At 41.1% G+C, this 25,739-nt stretch overlaps 1 protein-coding gene across 2 annotated transcripts in view; it reads right to left on the bottom strand.

Moving 5' to 3' along the window:
• Window positions 1-21,683, bottom strand: part of AKT1 (AKT serine/threonine kinase 1) — a 139,002-nt gene extending 117,319 nt beyond the window's left edge. Inside the window, exons 1-2 of one of the 2 annotated variants that reach the window (XM_074213234.1) lie at window positions 21,528-21,683; window positions 8,869-9,026 (exon numbers count right to left, since the gene is read on the bottom strand). In XM_074213234.1, coding sequence (XP_074069335.1) covers window positions 8,869-8,914 — 46 coding nt within the window. In that variant the 5' untranslated portion in view covers window positions 8,915-9,026; window positions 21,528-21,683. Of the gene's footprint in view, window positions 1-8,868; window positions 9,027-20,654; window positions 21,026-21,527 lie in introns of those variants that run through there. The other variant, XM_074213235.1, reaches the window with a different exon arrangement.
• Window positions 21,684-25,739: the final 4,056 nt, after the last annotated feature.

Genomic DNA, 25,739 nt, shown 5'->3' on the forward strand with positions numbered 1-25,739 from the left:
GTGACAGGGAGCTTCCTGACACTGCCCAGTCAGTTCATTGTAGGACAGCTGTAATGCTTAGAAAGATCTTCCTTGCAACCAGCTCTCAAGACTACCCCCCTCCCAAAAGACAGGATGACTCCTCAAACCTCCTGGAGGCCTAAATTTCTGACATTCCCCCAAACCACCCATCCTGGCCTCCAACAAGCTCCTCCAATCAGTCCTTCCCAGCCAGGAGAGATTTCCTCTTCCCTCCAGCTCAGCTCATTCTCCCAGATGTTGGTGATCTCATCCCATTCTAAGGGCTACAGGATCCCCTCCCCTTAGCAGGGCAGACAGAAGGCTGCTCAGTCATTTCCTCCTACTATCCCCAGGGATTGTAGGTTGTTTTTTTTTTTCCAGGGTGGGAGTGAGGATTGAGGGAAGGGAAATATAGCAATCCAGTGGGAGACAAACAAACCTGTGGGAGACAAACAAACCTGAGCTATGGAGAAAAATCACCTTGGGGACCTGAGGCTAGAGAATCAATCATTCCTTCAAACAGTAAGATTTCTTGAGTTCCAAGATGCAATAGTAAGGGTTTTGGCCTGAGACTTGGGATGACTTTGTTGGAGTCTAACTCTGCCCAGATGACTCATTCTATAACCTTGAGTGAGTTCCTTCCTTTCTCTGGGCCTCAGTTTCCTCTTCTGTACAATGAGGGCATTTGAAGTGAGAAGAATCAAAATAATGTATAAAATAACATCATGAAGAAAAAACTCAAGATGAGATTTAGGAACTCTGGCATTTGATCAGCTCAGTGATCAGCCATGATTCCAAAGGAATTATGATGAAGCATAATGATAACATTATGAGACATACAATTTTAGACAGCACCAATGTGAGAATTTGTTCTGTTTTACTATTGTTAGAGGGTTTCCTATCCCCAGCCCCAATGAAAAGGTGAAAAGAAGAGTGAAGGGAGAACTAGCAATAAAGCTGACAAAGAACAAAAAGAAAATGAGTTCACAAGCATTTTCTTTAATGCAAAGAGAGAACAGAAGGAAGAAGAAAATATAAACAAGGATAGCTTTGTAAGTTACATATTTAATTATTTATCATATACTTAAAAGGAAAAGCAAGCTGAAGGTAACAGAGACAGGTAGTTTTATGTACAATCCTCATTTTTCTGTTCTACTTCATTTATGAATGTGCCCGTTTTGTTGGTGTTTAAGCTCAAAATTTTTAAAATTTAAGTTAAAAAATGAATATCATACTATACTAACTAGGGTCTCTTCTAGTTCTTGTCATTCCATGTTCTAGCAGACCCTGACCAATTTCCTTCCCTTCTCCGGGAATCAGTCTTCTCATCTGTAAAATAAGAGGATTGGGCTGCTGCTGTTGTGTTTGACTCTTCATGACCCCATGGACCATATTGGTGGACAAAGATACTGAAGTGGTTTATCATTTCCTTTTCCAGGAGATTAAGTGACTTGCCCAAGGTTGCACAGTCAGTAAGTATCTGAGGTTAGATGTGAATTCAGATCTTCTTAACTGAACCACTTAGTTGACAGATGGTCTCTGAAGTTCATTCCAGCTCTGACATCATCTATTCTAACATTCTGAACTTCAAGTATCTTGAGGGTTGACTCCTCATCTATCAAATGACTCTTAAATTCTATTCTACCCCCAAACTGAGTGTTTCAATAGCACCTCAAATTTAACCTGCCCCAAACAGGGCTCCTTAGCACTGACCTCAAACCTATCCTTCTCCAAAATTTACCATTTCTATTAAAGGGATTACAGTATCCTTGTCTCCTCTTCCCTTCTCTCCCAAGACTCAGTAGTTGACAAGTAGTATTTATGTTTTATCTATCACATCTCCTATCTGTCCCCTTTTTTCCTACTCATTCAATCATCCATCTTAGGTCAGACTTTCATCACCCCTTGTCTGGACAGGTCCAACAGCCTTCCTAAGTGGTCTTCTGGTTTTCCTCTTTCCCCTCTCCTCTCTAATCTATTCTCCTCATAGCTACTAAATTAACTTAACATCCTTGAAACACAGACTTGGGTCATGTCACTGTCATTCCCCTTCTCAGATATTTTCTGTGACTCCTCTATCCTGTTTCTAGGATAAAACAGAAATTCCTGTCTGTAACATTTAAAGGTCTCCATGGTCTAGCTCCTGACTACCCTTCCAACTTTCCACCATACATTCTTGCTTGGCATACCATCTCCAGTAATATCTTTGAACACGCCTTCCTAACAGACCAGTGATGGTAGGTTACGAGACATACATTTTCAACAGCACCAATGTGAGAATTTGTTCTACCTGAATCACTAGAGGACTTCCCACCCACCCCCAGTGACACTTCCTGACAGATCAGAGATGGTATGTATGAAACATAAACCATGCCTCTCATCTCACTCTGCCTCTTAGTATCTCAGACTCTAGCTTCCATCTAGATTTTTAGTGCCCCCTCCAAACCAAAGTCTTTCCTGATGCCTGCAGTTGTCATACAACTTTTTCTGCTCCAAGTGAACTGTACTTACTTGTATCTGTATACATTGGTTCCTTCCCAATTGAATATAAGTTCCTTGAGGGAAGGGATTATTTTTTGTTCTTATGTCCCCAGCAGCAGGCACTGAGCAAGTGTTTGTTGTTGTTGAAGAAACCAAAAATCTCTTTCAGCGTTGGAATGATAGATGGATTGAGAGGGTTTCATGAAACAGCATGAGGGTAATTTTAATGGGGGTGAGTATTTGAGGCAGTAGAACTCTATGAACAAAAAGTTGTAAGTCAGAAAAAGAAGTCCAGGAACCAGCATATGGAGGGTCTTGAATACCCAAGATGCTAACGTATAATTTGTCAGTATTACTGACATCCTGTGCTTCCAGTGCCTTAGGGACCATCTAGTATACCTCCCTCATTTTACAGAAGAGGAAACTGAGGAACAGAGAGGCCCAAGGCCACACAGGTACTAAGAAGCAAAATGAGAAATGAACCTCAAGTTGTCCAACTCCTAAACCAGAATTCACCATATCCACTACCTTTTACCCAATCTAACAAGGCCTCCACCCCCCCCCTTCCTCAAAACAGTCTTTGAAAATCCCAACTCCCTCCAACTAATCAACTTCCTTTAGTCCTATTTGGCCTAAAAAAGGAAATCCCCCTTCTGCCCTACTCCCATCTCTTATGCACACCTGTCACTTTCCCCACCTGTGGCACACCACTAAAATATTTCCATTCCCACCCAAGGACAAACTGAATTCATTTCTTAAGGAAGGACTCCAATAAAAGTAAAGACAACCACCATATGTCTGAATGCAAATTGAAGCATACTTTTTTTACTTAATTTTTCCTGAGGTTTATTTTTTTTGAAAGGGGGTGTATGTTTTCTTTCATAACATTACTATTATGGAAATGTTTTGCATGACTACACATTTATACACTATATCAAATTGCTTCCTTTCTCAATGGGGAAGTGGTAGGAAGGGAGAGAATTTGGAATTCAAAGTTTTAGAAACAAATGTTTAAAATTGTTTTTACATGTAACCAGGGAAAAATAAAATACTAAATAAATAAGTAGGTTTTTTTTAAAAGGGCACCATAATTCTCATTTCTAGAATATTATAATGCTTTCCTCACCACTGCCCTAGGAGTTACAGAGTACTGGTATGATCACCTGCATTTTAGAGAAGGAGCCCACATTCACAAAATGAGTCAGGTGCAGGATCAAAATTTGAACCCAGGCCTCCAAACTCCAAAGCTCTTCCCTCATGCCAAGTTGCCACTTTCTCTCAAACCTCAAATCAGAATAAGCTCTTCCTACATGTTTGTTAAAATGAAATTAATTCATTTGCCCTGCCAAGCACTAAGAACAAATAGCTTATCCAACACTTAATTTAACTGACTTCAAAAGATTAAAAATCTTATATTGGAAGAGACCCCAGAAGCCATCTAATTCAATCCCCTCATTTTATGGTTAAGGAAACCATAAAAGGTCCAATACTTGTATTATCTATGAGACTTTGGGCAACTCACTTAACCTCTATTTTCTCCAAGGACCATATGAACCAAAATCCAATCATCTGTCCAAATAGAATGAGATATTTGAATTCAGGTCCTTTGATGCCACAGTCAGGTTCTTTCCATGATACATGAAAGAATTATAATTCCTCCCTTCTAGAAGTGCTGTCTTCCAGGATTGAAGGAAATTTCTGCTTGTCCCCAAGAAAAATGGGAAGTAGTAGCAAAGAGAAATGAATTTATGCTCGATATGAAGTCATTAGAACTTGTCAGACACAATATCATGAGAGAACTCTTGCTCACATTTGGATCTAGGGAAGCAGACTCAGAGGTGGTCGCCAATTCATATTCTGTGAAAATGACCAGGATCCCTTGAATAGCATCCTTCAGAAGTTCCCTTTCCTGATAGATAAGGGAAAGAAGTAGGGACTTCAAGTCACAGCTGCTTCTCTAAGTTCTTATCACTGTCTCAGAGACCCAGTCTCTAGTTAGGTCCTCAGCCCACATCACCAGAGGGAAGAAAAGTCTCCTAAACTAGAGTGTCCAAGAAGACTCAAACCAAAGTAAAGGATTAAGATTTTAGGCTAACATATGTGACCCCTAAGAACCTTAAACACTTCTACTCCAAAGCCCTAATTTTACAGATGGGAAAACTACAGTCCAGAGAAGGAAAGAGAACTGCCCAACCTTACAAAGAGTTTGAAATATAGTAATAACCCCCAAGGATCATTTAGGTTATTTAGACTTAAGAATTACAAGGCATTATTATCCTCTCAACAACCCTATCAGGAGGCATTTTATTCTCATTTTACAGAGTCATTTCAGGGAGGTAAATTTCCTGAGCCACTTGACTGGGAAATGTTGGGCCAGGCCAGAATCCTTGTCTCTAGGGCCAAATAATCTTTCTACTATACAAAGGTGCCTCTCTAAAAACTTCAAATTCACAAGCATTTATTAAATACCTATGTATGCTGAGAGCAGAGGAAGATGGAAAATGAAAATATGACTTGATGCCTTCACTAGCTGAAGTAAACAAGGGACTGGATTCTGTTCTCTTTTCTTTCCACTTGCTTACTACATGACCTTGGGTAAATTCCTTCCCCTCCCAAGGCTTTGGTTTCTACCTTCACATAATAGGAGGGTTTGGAAAATATGGTCTTTTAAGGGGTGCTCCTTCAGTTCTAACCTTCTCTGTGACATGATTGCAAGGTTTCTTTCAATTCTCAAGGTACAGAAACCTATCAATTAGAAAGTGGAAAGCACCTAATGTTTTCCTTTCTCTTCCAGGAAAGCCAGACAGCACTGGGAGCAAGGTGAGGTCACTGATAAAACAGCCTAAAGATCCAAAGCTTTTAAAAATCCACAGTTCTCTTGGACCCAGACCTCTCCTAAGCAAAAAAGTCTAACTCGCAGAGAAGTTGGTCAAAGTGGTCAAGCCACGTGGCTCTTCAATCACAAGCTTCTCCTCCACTCATTCTAAATTCAGGCCCAAAGACAGAGCAAGTCCAAGAGAAATAGGAGCACAGCCTATGACTCCCACCTCACTAAATGCCTATTAGACATGTGGTACTTCTCTTAACTCAATGTATCCAAACTAGAACTCATTATCTAGGGGCAAGCTAGGTGGCATAGTGGCTAAAACATCTGGAGTCAGGAGGACCTGAGTTCAAATCCAGTTTCAGACACTCGTCACTTACTAGCTGTGTGACCTTGGGCAAGTCACTTAAGTCACTTTGTCTTGCCAAAATATAAATTAATCATTATCTTTTCCCCCAAAACTACCTCTCTGGGGCGGCTAGGTGGCCAGTGGATAGAGCACCGGCCCTGGAGTCAGGAGTACCTGAGTTCAAATCCAGCCTCAGACATTTAATAATTACCTAGCTGTGTGGTCTTGGGCAAGCCACTTAACCCCATTTGCCTTGAAAAAAAAAAACCTAAAAAAAATTTAAAAAACCACCCCTCTTTTGAACTTCTCTACTACTGCACAGGGTATCACACTGTCCTAGTCACACAGGTATGGAACCCCCCATATCTCTAGGATACATTTCCTTCTCTCTACTCACCCAATCAATTCCCTACCTCTGTTCTTCATTACTCTTTACTGGACAACTGTAGCCTCCTAATTATTAGATCATGCTCCATTTCATTCTCTAAAAGGTCAAACCTTGTCACCTCCCACAATAATAACAACAGTAATAACAGTAATAATAATAATAACACCTAATATTTACATAACATTTACTCTGTGTGAGGCACTGTGCTAAGTGCTTTTACGATTACTATTTTAAAATCTAGTGGCTACTTCTTAACTCTAGAGACAAATAAAAACCTGTCATTTAAAGACCTTCAAAACCTGGCTCCCTTGTCTCTTTCCAGTCTTCTTACATTGTACTTCACTCCCATCCGGTATCTGCTGAATAGCCATGCCAGCCCATTTGCTGTTCCTCATAGCACACTACTTGATCAATCTCCTACCTTCAGGCCTTTGTGTTTGCTGTATCCCCACCTCCTCACCTCTGCCTTTTACAATCCCTGCTTCCTTCAAGACTCAGTTCAAACTCAACTACTACAAGCAGCTTTTCCTGGTCTCTGCAGCTGCTAGTGCCTTCCCCTAGGAGAAATAATTCTGTGTCACATATGCATCTTTTTATAATGTTGATTCCATCACTAGAATGTAAGCTCTCTAAAGGTAGGGAATTTTTGCTTTTTCTTTGCATCCTCTATTTTCTTTGTCACCTAAGGTGCATGTCACATAGAAAATATTTAGAAATTGCTTTTTTGGTTGATTGATAGAATTAAACATTTCTTTTTTAAATGCAAGTCTTAATGACACACACACACACACACACACACACACACCCTCCATTAAACTTTGAATAAGATAGATCACCTGTCCCCCTCTGCCTTCACTTCTCAACTACCCAGCCCTCAAAGCTCTTAGAAGTTCCAGTAAGGCTTAGTCTGAGCTATCTATTAACCCTATTATACCATCTTCTCTTGTGGACAGACAGCATGGCCTAGCCTTTACATCACTAGACTTGCATTCAAAAGATTTGAGTGGAATCCTGCCTGGATCACTTACAAGCTATGTGACCCCAGGAAAGTATCTCAGCCTCAGGTTCTTCATCTATGAGATGGGGATTGCCACACTTGGAACATTTCTCTCATAAGGTTGTTGTGGGATTCAAAAGAGAAAATGTATGTGATGTCTACCTAAGAAACCATAAGCTTTGCCTACATATCAACAACAGTTGGACTATTGTTCTATTAGAAACCAAGAGGGACGGGAATTCAGGGAAGCCTGGAGGGATTTGCATGAACTGATGCTGAGTGAGATGAGCAGAACCACAAAAACACTGTACACCCTAACAGCAACATGGGGGTGATGATCAACCTTGATCAACTTGCTCATTCCATCAGTGCAACAACCAGGGACAATTTTGGGCTGTCTGCAATGGAGAATACCATCTGTATCCAGATAAAGAGCCATGGAGTTTGAACAAAATTCAAGGACCATTTAGAAAAAAAAAAAAACAGATATCTTACTGTCTGATCTTGTTATCTCTTATACTTATTGTTTCTTCCTTAAGGATGTGATTTCTCTCTCATAACACTCAATTTGGATCAATGTACAACATGGAAACAAAATAAAGACCGACAGATTGCTTTCCATGGGGTGGGGGGTGGGGAAGAGAAGTAAGACTGGGAGAAAAATTTTAAAACTCAAATAAAATCTTTAATACAAAAAAAAAACAGTTGGCTGTTGTTGTTGGTTTTGTTATCCATTTCATGAGTCCTGTCTTCCTTTCAGATCAGGTCTGCAGACATGGCCACCTTCCTAATTTAGCCCCATGTATCAGGAATCCCCTTAAATGCTGTTCCTTCACCAAGTCTAGCACAAGCCCAGTTTTAAGACCTAATAAAAAATAAACTCAGAAAAGCTGCTCTCAGAAGCAGGGAAAAGACTGACATGAATCAACTGACTCAGTGTAAAGTCATCAGAGCCAAGAAAACAGAATACACAGTTAACTACAACAATGTCAACCAAAGGGACAACAGTTACAAAAACAACCAAAAATGAATATTGCAAAATTACAAAGAAAATTGGTCCCAAAGAGCTTATCCTCCAACGACTTTGCAGAGAAGAGGGGAGCCCCCTCTTATTCCATATTTTCTTTCTTTAAAAAAAATATTACAAAGGATGGCTCTCTGAGAAGGGGCCAAGGAAGCGGAAACAAGAAATCTGACAATGTAAAAATTTTAAATAATAACATTTTTAGGACAAACAAGACATCCCAAGTAAAGGGGCTCTCTAAAGTACTATCAGTACTTTGGGATCTCTGTTATCTGGCCCAAACATATTTAAGAACTTACCCACTCCCACTAATGCTTCAGCCCCTCCCCTTTTTTGGCTTTTTGCAAGACAATAGGGTTTAAGTGACTGGCCCAAGATCATACAACTAGATAGTTATTAAGTGTCAGAGACTGAATTTGAACTCAGGTCCTACTGATGCTCTATCCACTGTGCCAACTAGTTGCCCCTGGCCACTTCTTCAAACACCAAGAATACCCTGCCAAGATCATAAGGTCATTGATACAAAAATGGAAAATATATAGATACTGAAATAACCTTAAGGGTTAATCCAGTGCAATTCCTTCATTTCACAGAAGGAAAAACCAAGCCCCAGGGAAATTAAATAATTAGCTCAAAGTCATACTGTTAAGTAAGTAAGTAGGTAGGTAAATTTGGGTTTGAATTCAAGTATTCTGAATTGAAATCACTATATAATAATGTTAATCTATACAGCAAGCAAACCAATATCTCAAACTGCAAACTGGTTCCTGGGATCTCTTGAGTGGGAGAACCAAGTGACACTGACCTCGCTTATGCAGCCAGCCCTCCTTAACAATGGCAACGTCGTTCATGGCCGCCAGCAGGTGAAGAGAGGCTGGGTGGGCCCCAAGTGGTCACCTTGATCCTCCTGAAAGGACTGGAGGGGCTCTGGACTCCCAAGTCTGGGCACTGATTCCAATAATTCTGGAAGAAATCAAGAAAGAACAGTAAGATGGGATGTTTCTGGGCAGAGTCATTCTCAAATGAAAATTTAGGAAAAGGCACAGGGCTTGGGGGCATCTAAAACTGTGCTTATCACACAAGGTATCATACATATCTGACCTCTACTCCAGGATCACAAGAAATAACCCCCCCTAAAAATATCCTTCTGGACTCCTTAGCCACAAGGTATTGATTTGATATATTTGCCCAATTACTATGTATCAAATGTCAGCACAATCTCAGGCTACTAGGTGGTGAAGTGAATAGAACCCTGGGTCTAGAATCAAAAACACTTGAGTTCTGTTTTTTGTGTTTTTGGGGGGTTTTTTTTTTTAGTTTTTTGCAAGGCAAATGGGGTTAAGTGGCTTGCCCAAGGCCACACGGCTAGGTAATTATTAAGTGTCTGAGACCGGATTTGAACTCAGGTACTCCTGACTCCAGGGCCGGTGCTCTATCCACTGCGCCACCTAGCCACCCCTAACACTTGAGTTCTAATCCAGCTTCAGATACTTATTAGCTGGGTGACCTTGATCAAGTCACTTAACCTGTTTGCCTCAGTTTCCCCATTTGAAAATGTGGATAATGGGAATTTTAAAAAAACACCCATTTCCAGAATTGTGGAATACATAATATTTATAGAGCACTTCACACTATCCCTGCTACATGGTAGGTACTTAAGTACTTGTTTAAAAAAATCTGGACTGGGGCAGCTAGGTGGCGCAGTGGATAGAGCACCGGCCCTGGAGTCAGGAGTATCTGAGTTCAAATCCGGCCTCAGACACTTAATAATTACCTAGCCGTGTGGCCTTGGGCAAGCCACTTAACCCCATTTGTCTTGCAAAAATCTAAAAAAAAAAAAATCTGGACTATAAACACTTTAGGAACATAGTCTGAGATACGTTTTTGTTTATAGCACAGGTCTGTGTAAATAGTAGGTGCTTTAGCAGTGTTTTATGATGACCAATATGGAAATGTTTTTCAGGATTGAAGATGTATCGAATTGGTTGCTGCATTGGGGAGGGAAAAGGAAGAGGAAGGAGAGAATTTGGAACTCAAACTTTTTAAAAATGAATGTTAGAAATTGTTTTTACACATAATTGGGAAAAAATATTATTCCTAGAAAAAAATGTTTGTTGAAAGTTCTCTTTCCCTCATCATCTATGGGCAGGCTAATTTCAGCATAACATTTCCTCTTCATAGACTTTTCCTCAAACTCTTACAAAGCCTAGAAAAACCTTTCCTTCTTCCTTTCTACCTGTTGAAATCCTAAAAGTTGGCTTTATGCTAAGAATGTGATTAAAATCCTTTGACCCAAAGATCTTACTGCTAGGTGTATATACTCCAAGGAGGTCAAACATTAAAAGGTTCTATTTACACCAAAACATTTATAGCAGCACTTTCGCAGCAGCAAAAAACTGAAAACCAAGCGGATGTTCTTTAATTGGAGTAGAGCTGAACAAACTGTGGTTCATAAAGGTAGTGAAATGTATAACCAAATAAGAAAGATTATGGAACAATCAGAAGAAGACTTGGATGTACTACTGAAATGATATAAAGCAGACACAGGAAAACAATATAGACAATGACAAAGATATAAATAAAAACAAAATGACAACAATAAACCTAAATGCTATACAAGGATAATGAATAAGGTTGGTCTCCACAGGAAAAAATGAACCTTCTTCTATTCATTACAAAGGTAGGGGACTATGGGTACAGAATACTGTTAAGTAGGGGATCTCTGGCCTGCAGGTCTCAAGTATGACTCGAAATTCAATTAATCTAGGAGTTTTTAGGTGTTAATTTATTAAATGTATAGACAAATATAGAATGATGTTATAAATATCCAAATGGTTACAATCCAGGGTATTGGTAGAGAAGAGGGTGACATATTTAGAAATTTAAGTGATGTGAAAAGAAAGATAAAAATAAACATTTAAAAAGGATAAATCCATTGACTCTTTTAATGGGCTCAAATACAGGGAAGCTTTCAGCCCAAGGAGGTAGTAAAAAGAACACTGATCAGAGAGTTAGAGGACCTGAGTTCAAATCCATTTGTGTTCTAATACTTAGGTTCAAAAATATACTACCTATTAAATGATGCTACAGCAAGTCACTTCAACTCCCCTGTCATGGTTTCTTTATGTGTAAAATTAGGGAGTGGAATTAAGACAGACCTCCAAGGTTTTTTTCCTAGATCTAAATTCATGATCTTTTCAAAAATACTTATAGTCAGCAATTATACAATGTTCCAAAAGTCTTATGGCAGTTTTAAAATATGGTGGGTTTTTTTAAGATGAAAACTGCTTTAAAGAGGGAAGGGGAGGGAGGAAGAAAGGAAGGAAGGAAGGAAGGAAGGAAAGGAAGGAGGGAGGGAGGGAGAGAGAATTTATTAAGGGCCTATTATGGTCCTCATTATGTGACAAGATATTGTGTTAAATGATTTACAAATATGATGTCTTTTGATTCTTACAACAACTCTCAGATAGTTGTTAATATTATTATAGCCAAGATCAAGAGATTTGCCCAGGATCACATAGTTACTACATAACTGAGGCCAAATCTAAACTCAGGTCTTCCTGGCTCTAGATTCAGAGCTCTATACACAATGTCACCAATTGCCTCTGTATTCAGTGTTCTAAGGAGAGAAGCTATACTGTGTGGAATATTCTACATTGGAAAGAACACTAAGCTTTAGAATCATAAGACCTGAATTTGAATCCTGGCTCTATTTCCTGGTACTTGAGTGATCTTGGATAAGTCAGAATATCTTTGAGACTTAATTTTAGCCCCTATAAAATGAAGGTTTTTAGACTAGTTATCTCTAGGGTCCCTTAGAGAGAAAGCAGTTAGGTGACACAGTGGAAAGAGTACTGGGTCTGGAGTCAGGAAGACCTGAGTTCTAATCCAGTTTCAAACACTTGCCCAGGGGTCATTTAACCTCTGCCTCAATTTCCCCACAGGTAAAATAGGAATAATAAGTTATTATACACCTGCCTCCCAGAGTTGTGAGAACTGGATGGGATATTTGTAAAGCTTCTAATACAATACTAAACACATCCTCTTATTCCCTCTCAGATCAAATTAGAAAAGTTTTTAAGCATGATCCTAGTGTAAGACTGAGCCTACTAACTAGGTAAAGAAAGGCTCTTCTCTAAGAAAGGCTGGCTTGGAGGATTTTTAAACCATGGCAACCCCAAATCCTATGAAGTGACAGTCACAAAACGGGGGAAGGGGGCAAAGGGTGCTAAGAATCAAACAATTTGCAGACCATCTACCAAAATTAACTTAACTGTTGGTACTCTAAATGGGAGATCCTTTTGTCTCATGACCAACATTCTGACATTCTAGTAGAGGAAGTGAATCATATCAATAATGACATTCTCACAAATGAAATGGAGACAAGAGGAAGTTTCAATTAAATGGAAAGCTAGCTCATAAGTTATTATTGGGAAAGCAAGCAAAGGCATTGTAGGCATTGATTTTAATCTCTAACAAAAAAAAGTAACATCATTTTGTAGAATGTACAGTTATCTCATCTTGGTAAAAAAGAAAGAAAGGTAAAAAAGATCACCACAAAGAAAATAATTTCAGTTTACATACCAACTTCTGTTGTAGGAGTCTACATGGAATATTAAAAATGCTATTGGGGCGGCCAGGTGGTGCAGTGGATAGAGCACCGGCCCTGGAGTTAGGAGTATCTGAGTTCAAATCTGGCCTCAGACACTTAATAATTACCTAGCTGTGTGGCCTTGGGCAAGCCACTTGACCCCCATTGCCTTGCAAAAAAAATAAATAAATAAATCATTTTAAAAAATGCAAATCCTTGAAACCAAATCAATATGTACATAGACAATATATACAGACATCTTTAGGGGATGGGGTGGCTCCCCATAGAACCAGAAAATGACCCATTAAAAATCTTTCAAGTGACAATTTCAAAGGAACCACAAGGAAAAATGTCACCACCTCCAGAGAAAGAACTGAAGAACTTTGAATGTAGAATGAAGCAACTTCTTTACTTTATTTTTCTTGTTTATATGTCCTTTGCAACATAGCTGATATGGAAATATGTTTTGTATGACTTCACATGTATAATGGATCTCAAATTGTTTTCTCAAGGGATGGGAAAGCTGCAGGAGGGTAAAGAATTTGGAACTCAAAGTCTTAAGAAATGAATAACAAAATACTTTCTATTTAATTAGGAATTATTTAATAAATAAAAATATATAAAATACATGTAAATACCTGATATGCACACATATATATGTATATGTATGTATATATGCACACATATATATACCTTGCAACTATTTATCCTGAACATTTTCCTCTTAAAGTACACAGTTGGAACATGGAGACCACGTTCAGGCAGCAATCATCACAAACATAAAATCAAATTGATTGTATCTTAACAGCAGGATATAAATAGTTAACAAAGTAGGAGTCCTTTCTGAATCATCCTGGGCAATCTGCATGAATGGCTATACAAAAGGTCAAAGGTCAGACCAGAATGAAAGAAAGGTCATACAAGAAGATGAAACTGAATAAAGTTAAAATAGCCTCAACCTAACCTATTCAAAAAAACTACTTACAAGAGAAAAATAGGAAATGGGTAAATGGAAAAGCTGTTAGAGTGGGCTATTTCAGCTTCCTGCAGGAGTTTAATCAATATAAGCAATCACCCAAATAAGAAGGTCAAAAGATTTGTAAAATTGCCTCAGCAAAGAAACACTTGATCTCCTCAAGCAAAAAAGACACTGAGGCAACTAAAGGTCATACTTATTTACTATATAAATTTGTTTGCAAAATGTCACAAAGGAGAATTGTGGGAAAATATAAGGATTTCACCTCAAAGAACAAAAGGAAATATGTCAAAACATTTGCATGAGACCCAACTTTGTCAGGTCATTTCGAGAGCATCTTTGAGGAAACTTGAAAGAAACAACAAATGGATGAAAAATGGAACAGTTTCACCAGCTCTCTATAGCAATTCAATTTCATTATCCTTGGTAATGGGGGGAAAAAAATCAGACTTTTTTTGGTCAGTATCTGTGATTCTGGGGGACCTTCCAGTTAAGGAAATTTCCTCTATTAAAGAAGACTACAAATTTTCAACCACTTTCAGGCTGAGTAGTCAAGGGGTACTCAGAGGTCAGCCTATATTACCACTTCTGACAAATCCTTTCAGTGTGACCCAGGGCAAGTCATTTAAATTCTCATTGCCTGCCCCCTGGCAACTCCTTGCTACCAAAAACAGTATAGAATTATTAGGTCATCATGATTCTTGGGACCTGCAGTTCTCTATCCATTTACAATCTGATGCTTTATATTTTTATTACAACTAAAAAAACAAACAAAAAAATAATCAAGGAAATACCACTGACTAATCCTTATGAAGAACCTCATCTTAATAAAAATCTTTGTAAGAAACTACATTCAGAGGGGAAACAATGAAAAAGGAACTGACAGGCTTTTGCAAATAATTTTCTATGGCATAATAATCATATAGTTGTTCTCTTCCACCATTAGTTTGGGGGGGTATTCAATCCCAATGTTTTTGATTATTTCTTTAAAAAAAAAAAAGCATTGGACTTAGTAGGGCAAAACTCATCTCCCAGATAGATATTAAGATGATACAGAGTTTCATAAAAAGGATACCCCATAAGGGGGGCTCAGATATGCTCTGCCTGAAAATATCAATCTCAGCATCAAACAAAGGGACATGTATAGTCAAAAGGGACCACTATGGTCACAAGCAATGCCTTATAAAAAGTCGAAATGGAAAAGGAGAGGTTCTCCAGAAGAAGGAGATAGATCCCTTTAAGGATTGGAGGCTACGGCTTAGAAGACCTGAATTCAAATTCTGTCTCCCCCAATTTACTATCTATGTGACCTGAGAAGTCACTTTTATCTCTGGGAGTCTCAGTTTCTTCATCTTTAAAAAAAAATTCAAAAATTGAATTTATAGATAATTGTGTAGATTACATGAAAAGCTTAGATATTAACTGAGCCTCCTCAAACAAGATTCATAACCACTCAAAAGAGACTGACTTAAAAATCTACACAGAAGAAAACAAATGGAGGAAGAATGCCTATTGTTGCAACTTGATTGGCAGTCCACTGAGTCAGTTCAACAGAACTTGGGCAGATATTGAAGGCAGGGATATCATGAACTAGGCCCAAAATCAAATAGGGAGATGAAAGAAGGCTAGACTGCATGTGGAGAAATTACATGGCCCTTTTAATAATTTCAAGCTGCTCCAATCAAAAAAAGTCCATCTTTTCTTTAACACTAATATTCTCTTGCTGACACTAGTGTGGCAATGATCATGGAACACTATAAATCAAAATTTTTGATGACCCTAAGTAAAGGCCACAGAAGTGATCCATGAGTCGGGCATGAGTGGGATGCCAATTATTTTTAACAATGACTGGAACTGAAATCAGTAACATAAAATACATCATCCAGGAAATGCTTAGTCCAAAAAAGGTCTGGTCAGCCTACTGAACAGCAGGATCTACAAGAGAAGAGCCTAAGGATTGTTGCAATACAAATCAAAAGTTAAAATACCTAGAGCAGGGAGTTCAGGAACTTGTGGGACTTTCTAAGGATTGTATTAACTATATTTCAATACAATTGGTTTTAAAATCCTGTGTATTTTGTTTTATGCCTTTAAAAACACTACCCTTAGGAGTCCATAAGTAGGCTTTCCCCAGTCTGCCAAATGGGTCTAAGCCATAAAAATGATTAAGAAATTTTGACCCAAAGGGTGGCCAGCATTTCAGTAGAGAGATAAATGGGGACTACCAGGAGGGCATGGACAAAAATCACAGGGGACAAGATGGATTGTCATAGATGGATTGTTAGCTGCAACTTGGAGGGAATATCATACCAATGAGAAGATGGATCACTGAAGTATTTATAGTTATATACTGAAAGCAGCAAAGAACCCCCAAAAGTCATTAAACTATCTATACCTTTTGATTCAAAGATACTACTACAAGGCCTCTAACCACAAGAGATCAAAGAAATGGGGAATGAGAACCCATGTACAGAAATATTTACAGCAATTCTTTTCATAAGAGTCAAAAATGAGAAACTGAAGTCTCCTATATGGGGAATGGATTAAATAAATTATAGTACATGAATGTAGTAGAATATTATTTCACCATTAAAAATGACAAAATGGATAATTTTAAAAAGTGAATTATAAAGAAAGAACAAATGATACAATAAAAACATAAAGAAAAGACACATGGAAAGACTTTAGACCTCTGATCAATGCACTGACAAATCATAATTCCAGAGACCTCATGATGAACCCACCTCCTGAAAAAAGAGGTGATGGATTCAATATGAAGAATTAGACATAGCCAATTCAGGAACTTGTTTTGCTTGACTCTACATATTTGTAAAAGGGATTTTGTTCTTCTTGCTTTCTCACAACTGGGGGTATTAGGGAAGGGGAGATGGGAGAGAACAGGAAGACCCATGTCTAGAGTATTTTTAGGCATGGTCAATGTTCAACTATGTATATGTAATGGGACAGAGAAAAACAAATGTTTGTCAATTTAAAAAAAAATAATTTATAGCATAGGCCAAAGATATGCCAAAGGAAGGAGGCCTGAACTGGGAATCAGGAAACTTGATTTCAATTCCTGACTTATTCTGTGACTTTGGTAGTATCTTCCTTTCTCTTGGGCATGTTTCCCCATCTAAAAATGTGGGATTTGGAACTCTAAAGTTTTGAAATCATATTACAAAAATAACAATATAAAATTTCTCTATGCTCACTTTACAGAGTGGTATAAATCATAAGTTCTAGAAAATGGAAAAAATTCCTCTAGACCAGAAGAAGATTAAAAGAAATAGTACCTGGGGTAGCTAGGTGGCACAGTGGATAGAGCACCGGCCCTGGAGTCAGGAGTACCTGGGTTCAAATCCGGTCTCAGACACTTAATAATTACCTAGGTGTGTGGCCTTGGACAAACCACTTAACCCCATTGCCTTGCAAAAAAAAAAAAAAGAAATAGTATCTGAGCTGGATTTTGAAAGACAGATAGGATTTGGAGGAGATAGGGAAGGGGGGAAGAAAAGTTGTAGTAAGATGTTCTATTTAATACATAGAACCAAGTCCCAGAGGCCAAGATTGTATATGACAGATTAAGGGAGACCAGCCTAAGAACTGAGGGCCCTAACTGCCAAACAGAGGAGATGGCAATTTTCTCCTACTGAATGATTTCAGTCAGTTATACTTTAGGAAAATATCTTGTACAAGATGATGTGAAGAAGAGATAGGCAAGGCAAGGGAAACCAGTGAGGAAGCTATTATATTAAGTCCAGTTGAGAGGTGATGAGAGAATGAACTGGCGGGGGCAATTCCAGTGGAGAGAAGGGATGGGTGAAAGATTGTGAAGGTAAAAAATTTATTTGGAGAGTAAACTGGATGTGGAAGTGATATAGAAGAAAGAATCACAGGATGACAAGTTTCAAGTCTGGGTGGTTGGGAGAATGGTAGTTACACTCCAAGAATAAATAAGTTGGGAAGGACAGGTATAGGAGGGAAGATAGTATATCTGGGGAGTTTTCAGTGCCAATAGGGTATCCAAGGCGAAGATGCCCTTTAGGAGCTGTGGCGTAAAGGGTGGTAGAAGGTGACTTTGTACCTCTTGGACTTCAAATGGACTTTTTTTTTTAGGTTTTCACAAGGCAAATGGGGTTAAGTGGCTTGCCCAAGGCCACATAGCTAGGTAATTATTAAGTGTCTGAGACCAGATTTGAACCCAGGTACTCCTGACTCCAGGGCCAGTGCTTTATCCACTGCGCCACCTAGCCACCCCTCAAATGGACTTTCAAAGAAAACTTTATCTTTCATCTCTCTAACAAATTACTATGGACATAATTACCTCCACTTGTGTTTTTATCACCCCCAGATTGTCAGCTCTGTGAGAATAAAAACTGTCTTTTCCAAATTTTTTATTTGCTTCAGTATTCTGCCAAGGCCTCTGCACAGAGTAGACATTTAATAAGTATTTACTGATCTTTGCAGTGGTGGCAGATTATGGGTGTGGTACATTTCACATAACTGTCAGACTCAGTTGGTAAGTTGGTTAGTATTGTTATAAGGACCAACTGCCAAGGGGATAGTAGAGTGAGAAATATTTGGAAATGAAGGTGATAAAAAATAAAAACTCTGAATTTTAAAAATCAATCATTCAACAAGCCATTATTAAGCCCTCACTCTGTGGCAGGCCCTTTGCTAAGCACTATGTGGATACAAAGAGATGAAAAATAGTTCCTGTTCCCAAAGGAACTCACATTCTAATAAAGATGCAACTTGCAAATAAATAGGTACCTACAAGATACATAACTTTAATAGAAAGAGTCTAGCAACTGAGGCATTGAGAAAGGTCACCTGCAAGTAATGTTTGAATTGAGACTTAAAGGAAGCCACTATAATGCCAAAATAAGGAAGGAGAGCATTCCAGGCAATGGGAGTAGGAGTGGGGGTGGGGATAGAAATTCACCAGAGCACAGAGAAAAGAGATGGAGTGTTGTATTTGAGGAACAGTGGACTGTTTATTGAACCAAATTAGAGGAGGATGCCAAAGAAAACTAGAGAAAAGAAGATTTTAAGTATGGCATTTTAGAGGATGCATACATTTGGAGGTGGGGGAAAGGTAGAAAAGAAGTTAAAGGAAAAACTAAGAAAGACTAAATCCAGACAGAAGGGATGATCAGCCTTCAAAAGCTACAAGAGTTTTGAGAAAGACTGAGGAAAAAACTATACAAAAGGTCTATCATTTGCCCCTGTCATTGGCAGGGAAGAAGAGAGGAAAAAAAGAGAGACCCTCCCAGAGAAGCTGGAGCCCCATCCAACCAACTCAGATTAGCCTATTCCCTGGGCCACTCTAGAATCAAGGGACATTGCCTCCAAACATTTAGCTTACCATGTGACCTTGGACAAGTCACAAGCACTCTAGACTGTTTTCCTCATCTGTAAAAAAGGTAATAAGCCCTGCTTTAAGCCCCTCTTATAGTAAAGATCAAGTGAAGTAATGGGTAAGAAAGAATTCTGGAAACTCCAAGAGACTAGAACTATACACTGATCCAATTCTTGAGACCCAAGTCCCACTTACATCCCAGAGTTGTTGTGATTAATATATTTATAAGACACCTTATATACAAATGCTTGCAATTATTACTAGGGCCTACCTTCTCCAGGAAGCCCTTCTAGACTACCACAATTCCTGCTGACCTCTCCCTTCCTGACCAAGAAAGAGCACTTGCTGTTCTGAAGCCCCATTTTACATATGATCTTGCATCATATACTGTTTACAATGGCAGTCTCCAGACAGAATGCCCAGAGGCACAGCTCAAGTCTCTTCCTCTGATCTCTCTCCTGGTCAGAACTGAGCACAGGAGGCAGCACACAGTATACTCACCAGCTTTAATGGACAAGCCACTTCCCCTCTCTAGGCCTCAGGTTTTTTTTTTTTTAATGGGCTATTTGCTTAAAACACTGTTGTGAATAAAGTGCTTTGTGACCCTTAAGAAGATAAAGGGGGGGGGGGGAGTGTGAGAGGGTGAAATTTTCAGGTTTCAAGGACAAGCTTTTGATGGGACCTAAAAGCAGCAGAATCTGACAATCTTCAAATTCTTCCCTGGGGTTGTACAGACCCCAAAGTTCCCCTTTATAAATTCAAAATCAACCAACAAGTATTAAAAATCTGCTAACCCTAAGATCTGTGCTGAGATATGAGCTTAAATGAGTCCCGCATGGAACTTACAGTCTGAAAACAGTGGTGGCAAAAGGAAGAGTTCAGAAAGAACAGGTGCCTTAAGAACCACCAAGTTATTCAAGTCTTTCCCAAATACACACACCTACACACACAACCAACCCTCTCATCAGTGTGCAACCTGGCAATTCCTAGATAACTTATAGTTTCAGACAGTTGCCTGAGGCAGTAAGAAGTTTAAGCTTTGTAATCACACAATAAGCATGTCAAGAAGCAGAATCTGAATCTGGGTCTTGTCAATCTTTCATCCAAAACACTTCAACCAACGGCTCTCATAGTCTTAAGGATGATCCTCGGTGACAGCTGGGATGAAAAGTAAAGTTTCTTAATTCTTTGACAAGGTCTCTCCAGCCTCTCCCCACCTCCACACACACACACACACACACACACACACACACACACACACACACACAAAAGGGCCCTCACACTCCCATCTAAAATAAGAATTCTATCATTTACTGCCCCTCCCCCAAGCCGATAGAGCAGGAAAAATGAGGTGGAAAAGATAGTTACTCACCCAAGGTCATATTGCAGTGAATACATTAACAACAAAAATAATCATCCCTCACAGGTATAAAAGATGCTTTATAGCTTCCAAAGCACTTTCCCTTCATTCTCTCATTAAGTCTTCACAATAGGAAGCAAAACTGTGAATCTTCAGCTTCTTCCCACTGCCTAGTAAATAAAGCTCCTGCCAATCAAGGGCCTTCAAGGCCAGCCCCAATCTACCCATTCTAGAATCTCATCTCTGCAGTTAACATTCCAGCTAATTACTGTCCCCTCTATGAAGTCGTTCTCCATACCCACCTAAAGGTCATCTCTCCCTCTTCCAATTTCTGCCTTTAAGACTGAAAAGCCGGGTCACACTTTCTCTTAGATCAATTATCAGTAGACAGGTCTCTCCCTGTTAGACTGTAAGCTTCCTGAGAGAAGGGCCGGGCTTCTGCTCCTGACTTCAGAGTCCCGTCCACCAGAGCCTCTGAATATTTGCTGATGGAATTTTATAGACTCGGAGAGGTGAATGGATTTGCCCAAGGTCACCCAGAAGAGGGGCTGGGGATGGGACCAGTCTGTCCGGCAGAATCTGCTGCCTGGATTCCGCCGGGGCTGATACAGGACCCTGACTGGCCTGGGAATGTTGTGGAGTAAATCTCCCCGAAGCCCGGGCGGGGGCCGCGCGGGGTCCTCTCTACCCTGGCCCCGAGCCTTCCCGGGACCGCCCCCCGGGTGTGCGCCGGGTCCCTTCCTCCGCGGCGGCCCCGGCCCGCGCCCCGCCACGCCCCCCGCCAGCCGGGTCCAGGTCGCCTCTGGGCTCCGGGGTCCAGGGCGCCTCTGGGCTCCGCGGCTCCGGGGCCCGGCTGGCTCGGGGCGGCCAACAGCTTCCTGTTCGCTAATCGCAGGCTCCGGCGGCGGCGGGGCGAGGAGGAGCGGCGGGCACAGGCGGGAGGGCAGCCAGCCCAGCCCCGCTTCCTTTTTTTTTTTTTTTTGCACAAAAGGAAACACAAAAAGCCACGTCCCGGGGCGCAACCCCGTGGAACAAAGCGCCCGCGCCCCGGCCGCGCCGCAGCTCCTGCGCCCGGGCGCACCAGGCCAGGCCCCCCCCCCCCCCCCCCGGCCCGGGGCCGCCCGGGGAGAGGCTCCCACCCCGGGGCCGCCAGCCCGGGCCGGCTGCGGGCTTACCTGCGAGAGGCCCCGGGCGCGGGGGGCGGTCTCTGCCGCTGGCGGGGCACGGGCCTAGCCGGGCCGGGGCCGCCTCCCGCTCTGCATGCCAGTCCGCTCCGGGGGCGGGGGGCTGGGGCGGGGGGCGCTGCGCCTCCCCTCCCTCTTCCCTCCCTCCCGGGCCCGGACGCCGCCGCCTCCGCCGCCGCCGCCGCCGCCGGGATTGGCCGGACCGGGGATCCAGCTGTGGCAGCCGCTGCTACAGCTGCGGAGTCCAGTTAGCCCGCCGCCTCCTCCCGCCGGATCCGGGGCCGGGCGGAGGCTGGGCCGCGCTGGGGGCGCAGGGTCCGGCCAGGGAGGGCAGGAGGGAGGGGCGGCCCGGAGAGCCACCCCCCGGCCGCCTGCAGCGTTCTAGGCTGGGGCTACCGCGGCCCCGGTGGGCGAGGGGGGGGCGCAGCTCCGAGCGCGGGGCCTCCGGATCCCTCCAGCGCGTCCGGCTCCTCCTCCTCCTCCCTGGCGACCCGGACTCACACTGCCCTACACACACACACACACACACGCGCGCGCACACACACACACACACACACACACACACACACACACACACACAAAACACACGCGCGCACGCACACAAACACACACAAGCGCGCGCGCGCACACACACACACAAACACACACACAGACTCTTACAAACACACAGACACACACACCACCCCGGCTAATTCGCCCGCCCTCCCATTTCCCCGCCCTCCCCCAACTATGCAGCCAACATCCGCCCGGCTCCTCCCCGCCTCCTTCTTCCTCTTTTCCCTCCTCCCCCTTCCCTTTCTCCTCCTTCTTGTCTCCCTTCTCTTTTTTCATCCTCTTCTTCCATCCTCTTCCCTCTCTTCTCCCTTTTTCTTCTCTCCCCTCTTCTTATTTTTCCTTTCTACTCTTCCTTCTCTTTTGGGGGTCTTAGGAACAGAGATCGTGACTTTGGCCATCATCTATCCCAACCCCTTCATTTTACAAACGAGGAAACTGAGTCAGAAAGATTACACTGGGAGTAAAGCCCTCTCACTACTCTATCTTCTATTCTACTTTTCCATCTTCTTTAACTTAGAGCTTTAAGTTTTTTGGATCACAAATTGAGAACTGAAAAGGAGCTTTCTATTCCTACAGCATAACACCTCTTATTACAAATAATAAAATGACTAATACTTATATAGCACTCACTTACTATGTGGTAGGCACTGACTAAATGTTTTATAATTATCTCATTTGATCCTCACAACAGCCCGAGGAGATAGCTCCTATTATTTGCTTCATTTTACAGATGAAAAATCTGTGGCCCAAGGGTTAAGTGACTTGCTCAGGGTCACACAGGCAATAAGTAGCAAAGCTAGAATTTGAAAAACACTTTTTTTTCAGGGGAGGGAGACTAATAATGCACTTCTACCACCCATACCAAGACAAGAATGTTTTGGCAAAAAGCTGGGAAAAAGAGAATTCCCTACTTCTGATTCCTAGCACTTCAGAGAGATGAGGGTGAGGATACAATTGACAAACATACAGGTTTCAATTGTCCATTCTAAGAAAGTTCCTGCTGGACCTCTGATGCTTGGATCTGCCAAATAGGGAAGCCAGCCCAGTCTAGTCAGAGTAAGGACCTCTATTATAATAAAGACCCTCCAGAAAAACCAACTAAGAGGTTGCCTAGCAAACCGACTGGTTTTAACAGCTCGGAAACTGATGACCCTGTGACCTAACAGAATCTGAGGTTTAGGTAGAGGGAAGAGGAACAAGACAGTGGACCCTGGATCAATCCTTTCTACCTTTCTTTGGAAAGGAGAGGAGAGGAGAGTGGGGAGGGCAGGGGAGGGGAGGGGAGGAGAATGTGACCCAAGCCCCTAGACACTGGTCCTATGTTTAGTTCAAATATATAGGGAAGACAGAAAAGGAGTAATCTGAGGCGGACCTTGCCTTCCAGGAAATTCTAAGTCTAAAGGTCCAGGAAAGACAAAATAAGACATGATGATTTCCAACTGAGTACTACTAACTAGAAGCTATGGAAAAATCTGACAAAGTGGTCAGACAGGAGGAGAACCAGGAAAGAGTCTTGTCATGAAAAGCTAAGGAGAAAAGAGTATCCAGAAGAAGAGGGTAAAAGATGGTGTCAAAGATTTCAGAAATGTCAACAAGGATGAAGATTGCTACATTAGTCAATTGAGAGATCATTAGTAATTTAGGAGGAAGGCATGATGAGTTTGGAAGCCAGAGTTCAGGGAGTTAAGAAGAGAGACTTGTATAATTGATATTATATTTCTTGCTTTCTTGATGAGTTGGAGAGAGGGAAGAGGGCGAAAGAGAATTTGGAACTCAATTTTTAAAATGAATGCTAATAAATAATTTTAAGGAAATAAATATTTATTGATCACTATGCTAGAAATGGGAGATGAAATAGAAAGTTGAGATAATATATAACTCTTGTCCTCATGGAGGCCTCTTGTACTTTAGGAAAGAGATGGGAACAATGATGGGAATAACATGTCTCTTAAACTGGATTTCTTAGACTGAGAGCCATACACTTGTTTGATTTTTGTTTTGTTTTAGTAACTATTTAAGTAATCGTGACTTTTTTTTAAAAAAGAAGAATGAGAGGAAAGGAAATGAAGGCAGAAATTGTAGAAAACCTCAAGGAGATTAACCAATAAAAAGAGAGAGGGATGAAATGAAGTTTTTGAGCATGGGGAAGAGATAGATGTGTTCACAGGCATTAGGAAAGGTGTCAGTAAACAGAAAGATTGAAGATTAGACAGCAATTATGGATGATAGAGGAAGAAATCTGGAGAAGAAAGAAGAGGGTGGAAAAGGGAGAAGGCCACTTCTGTCAGATGTGACCCAGATGAAAGAAGATAGCGGAGGAAGATGTCTGTATGTAAGAGTCAAAGAGGCTCACTTGCTCTCTGCTGGACCCAACATTTCATTTCCATTCAGTCTTATGTTCTACCAATCTATCATATAGCAATGGATAAAGTTCTGGACCTGGAGGGAGGAGAAACTGAATTTGAAACAAACTTTAATTAACTGTGTGACCCTGGGCAAGTCAGTTCACCTCTGGTTCCCTCAGGTCCTTCATTTGGCAAATGAGTACAATATTAGCACCTCCCTCCCTCAATAGAGTTGTGAGGAGCAAATGAGATGATAATTGTAAATTACCTACCACAGTGTTTGGTAATTTCAATGTAGCCCAACTTTTCATGATCCCATTTGGGAATTTCTTGGTAAAAATGCTAGAGTGCCATTTCTTTCTCCAGTTTAATTTACAGGTGAGGAAACAAAGGCAAGGCAAACAGGGTGAAGCAACTTGCCCCAAGGTCTGAACCCAGGAAGATGAATCTACCTGACTTCAGGCCCAGTACTCTGTCCATTGGGCCACCTAACTGCCCAAGCACTATATGGATATTAGTTGTTTGTTGTTTGTTGTTGTTGTCTCAACCCTGGAATTCAGCCCCACCTCAACTCTAGACAATCATTAGCTTCCTCTGAAGTTCAGGTCATGTGACACCTCCTACATGAGATCTTTCCTATAACTCCAGCTGCTATTTTGTATTTAGTTAAATGTGCACAAGATGTTTTCCTAGCAGAATGTAAATTCCTTGTGATTAAAGGTTAATACTGTTTCTGCCACATAGTACAACCCCTTGATACACAGTAGGTCCTTAATAGATGCTATTGTACTCAGTAAGCACATTAAACATGTTTGTTGAATCTGTACTTGAAAGGTGGCATACCAATAAACAATGATTCTTTAGTTTTAGGGTTTTCTACCAAGTTTTCATGCCTACCTCAAATGATAATTCTCCTGGAAATCTTTGCTGATGCCTCCAACCAAAAGGAATGTCACCCCCTCCCCCCACACAAAAAAATATTAGAGTCAAAGGTGTAGCACTCTTATGAGAGAGAAAGCACCATGTACAGCTTTGGGAGAAACACCTTCATCCCTGGATGACAGTTTCCTTATCTGTAAAATCATAGCATAAAAGTGGAACAACAACAACAAAACGGGCATAATGATAAAACTGGCACAACCTATTTCCCAAGAGGGTAGTGAGGAAAATGCTTTGTAAACTTTAAAACACTATAAAAGCATAAGTTATCATTTTATCATGGCCCTACTCACATTTGGCCTTGGTTTGAAGTTACAGTATGTGTTCCTAGTCTTCCTTCTAAACTGGAAGTTCCCTCAGGGCA

This window comes from Macrotis lagotis, chromosome 1, assembly GCF_037893015.1.
Source record: "Macrotis lagotis isolate mMagLag1 chromosome 1, bilby.v1.9.chrom.fasta, whole genome shotgun sequence".
NCBI lineage: Eukaryota > Metazoa > Chordata > Mammalia > Peramelemorphia > Peramelidae > Macrotis > Macrotis lagotis.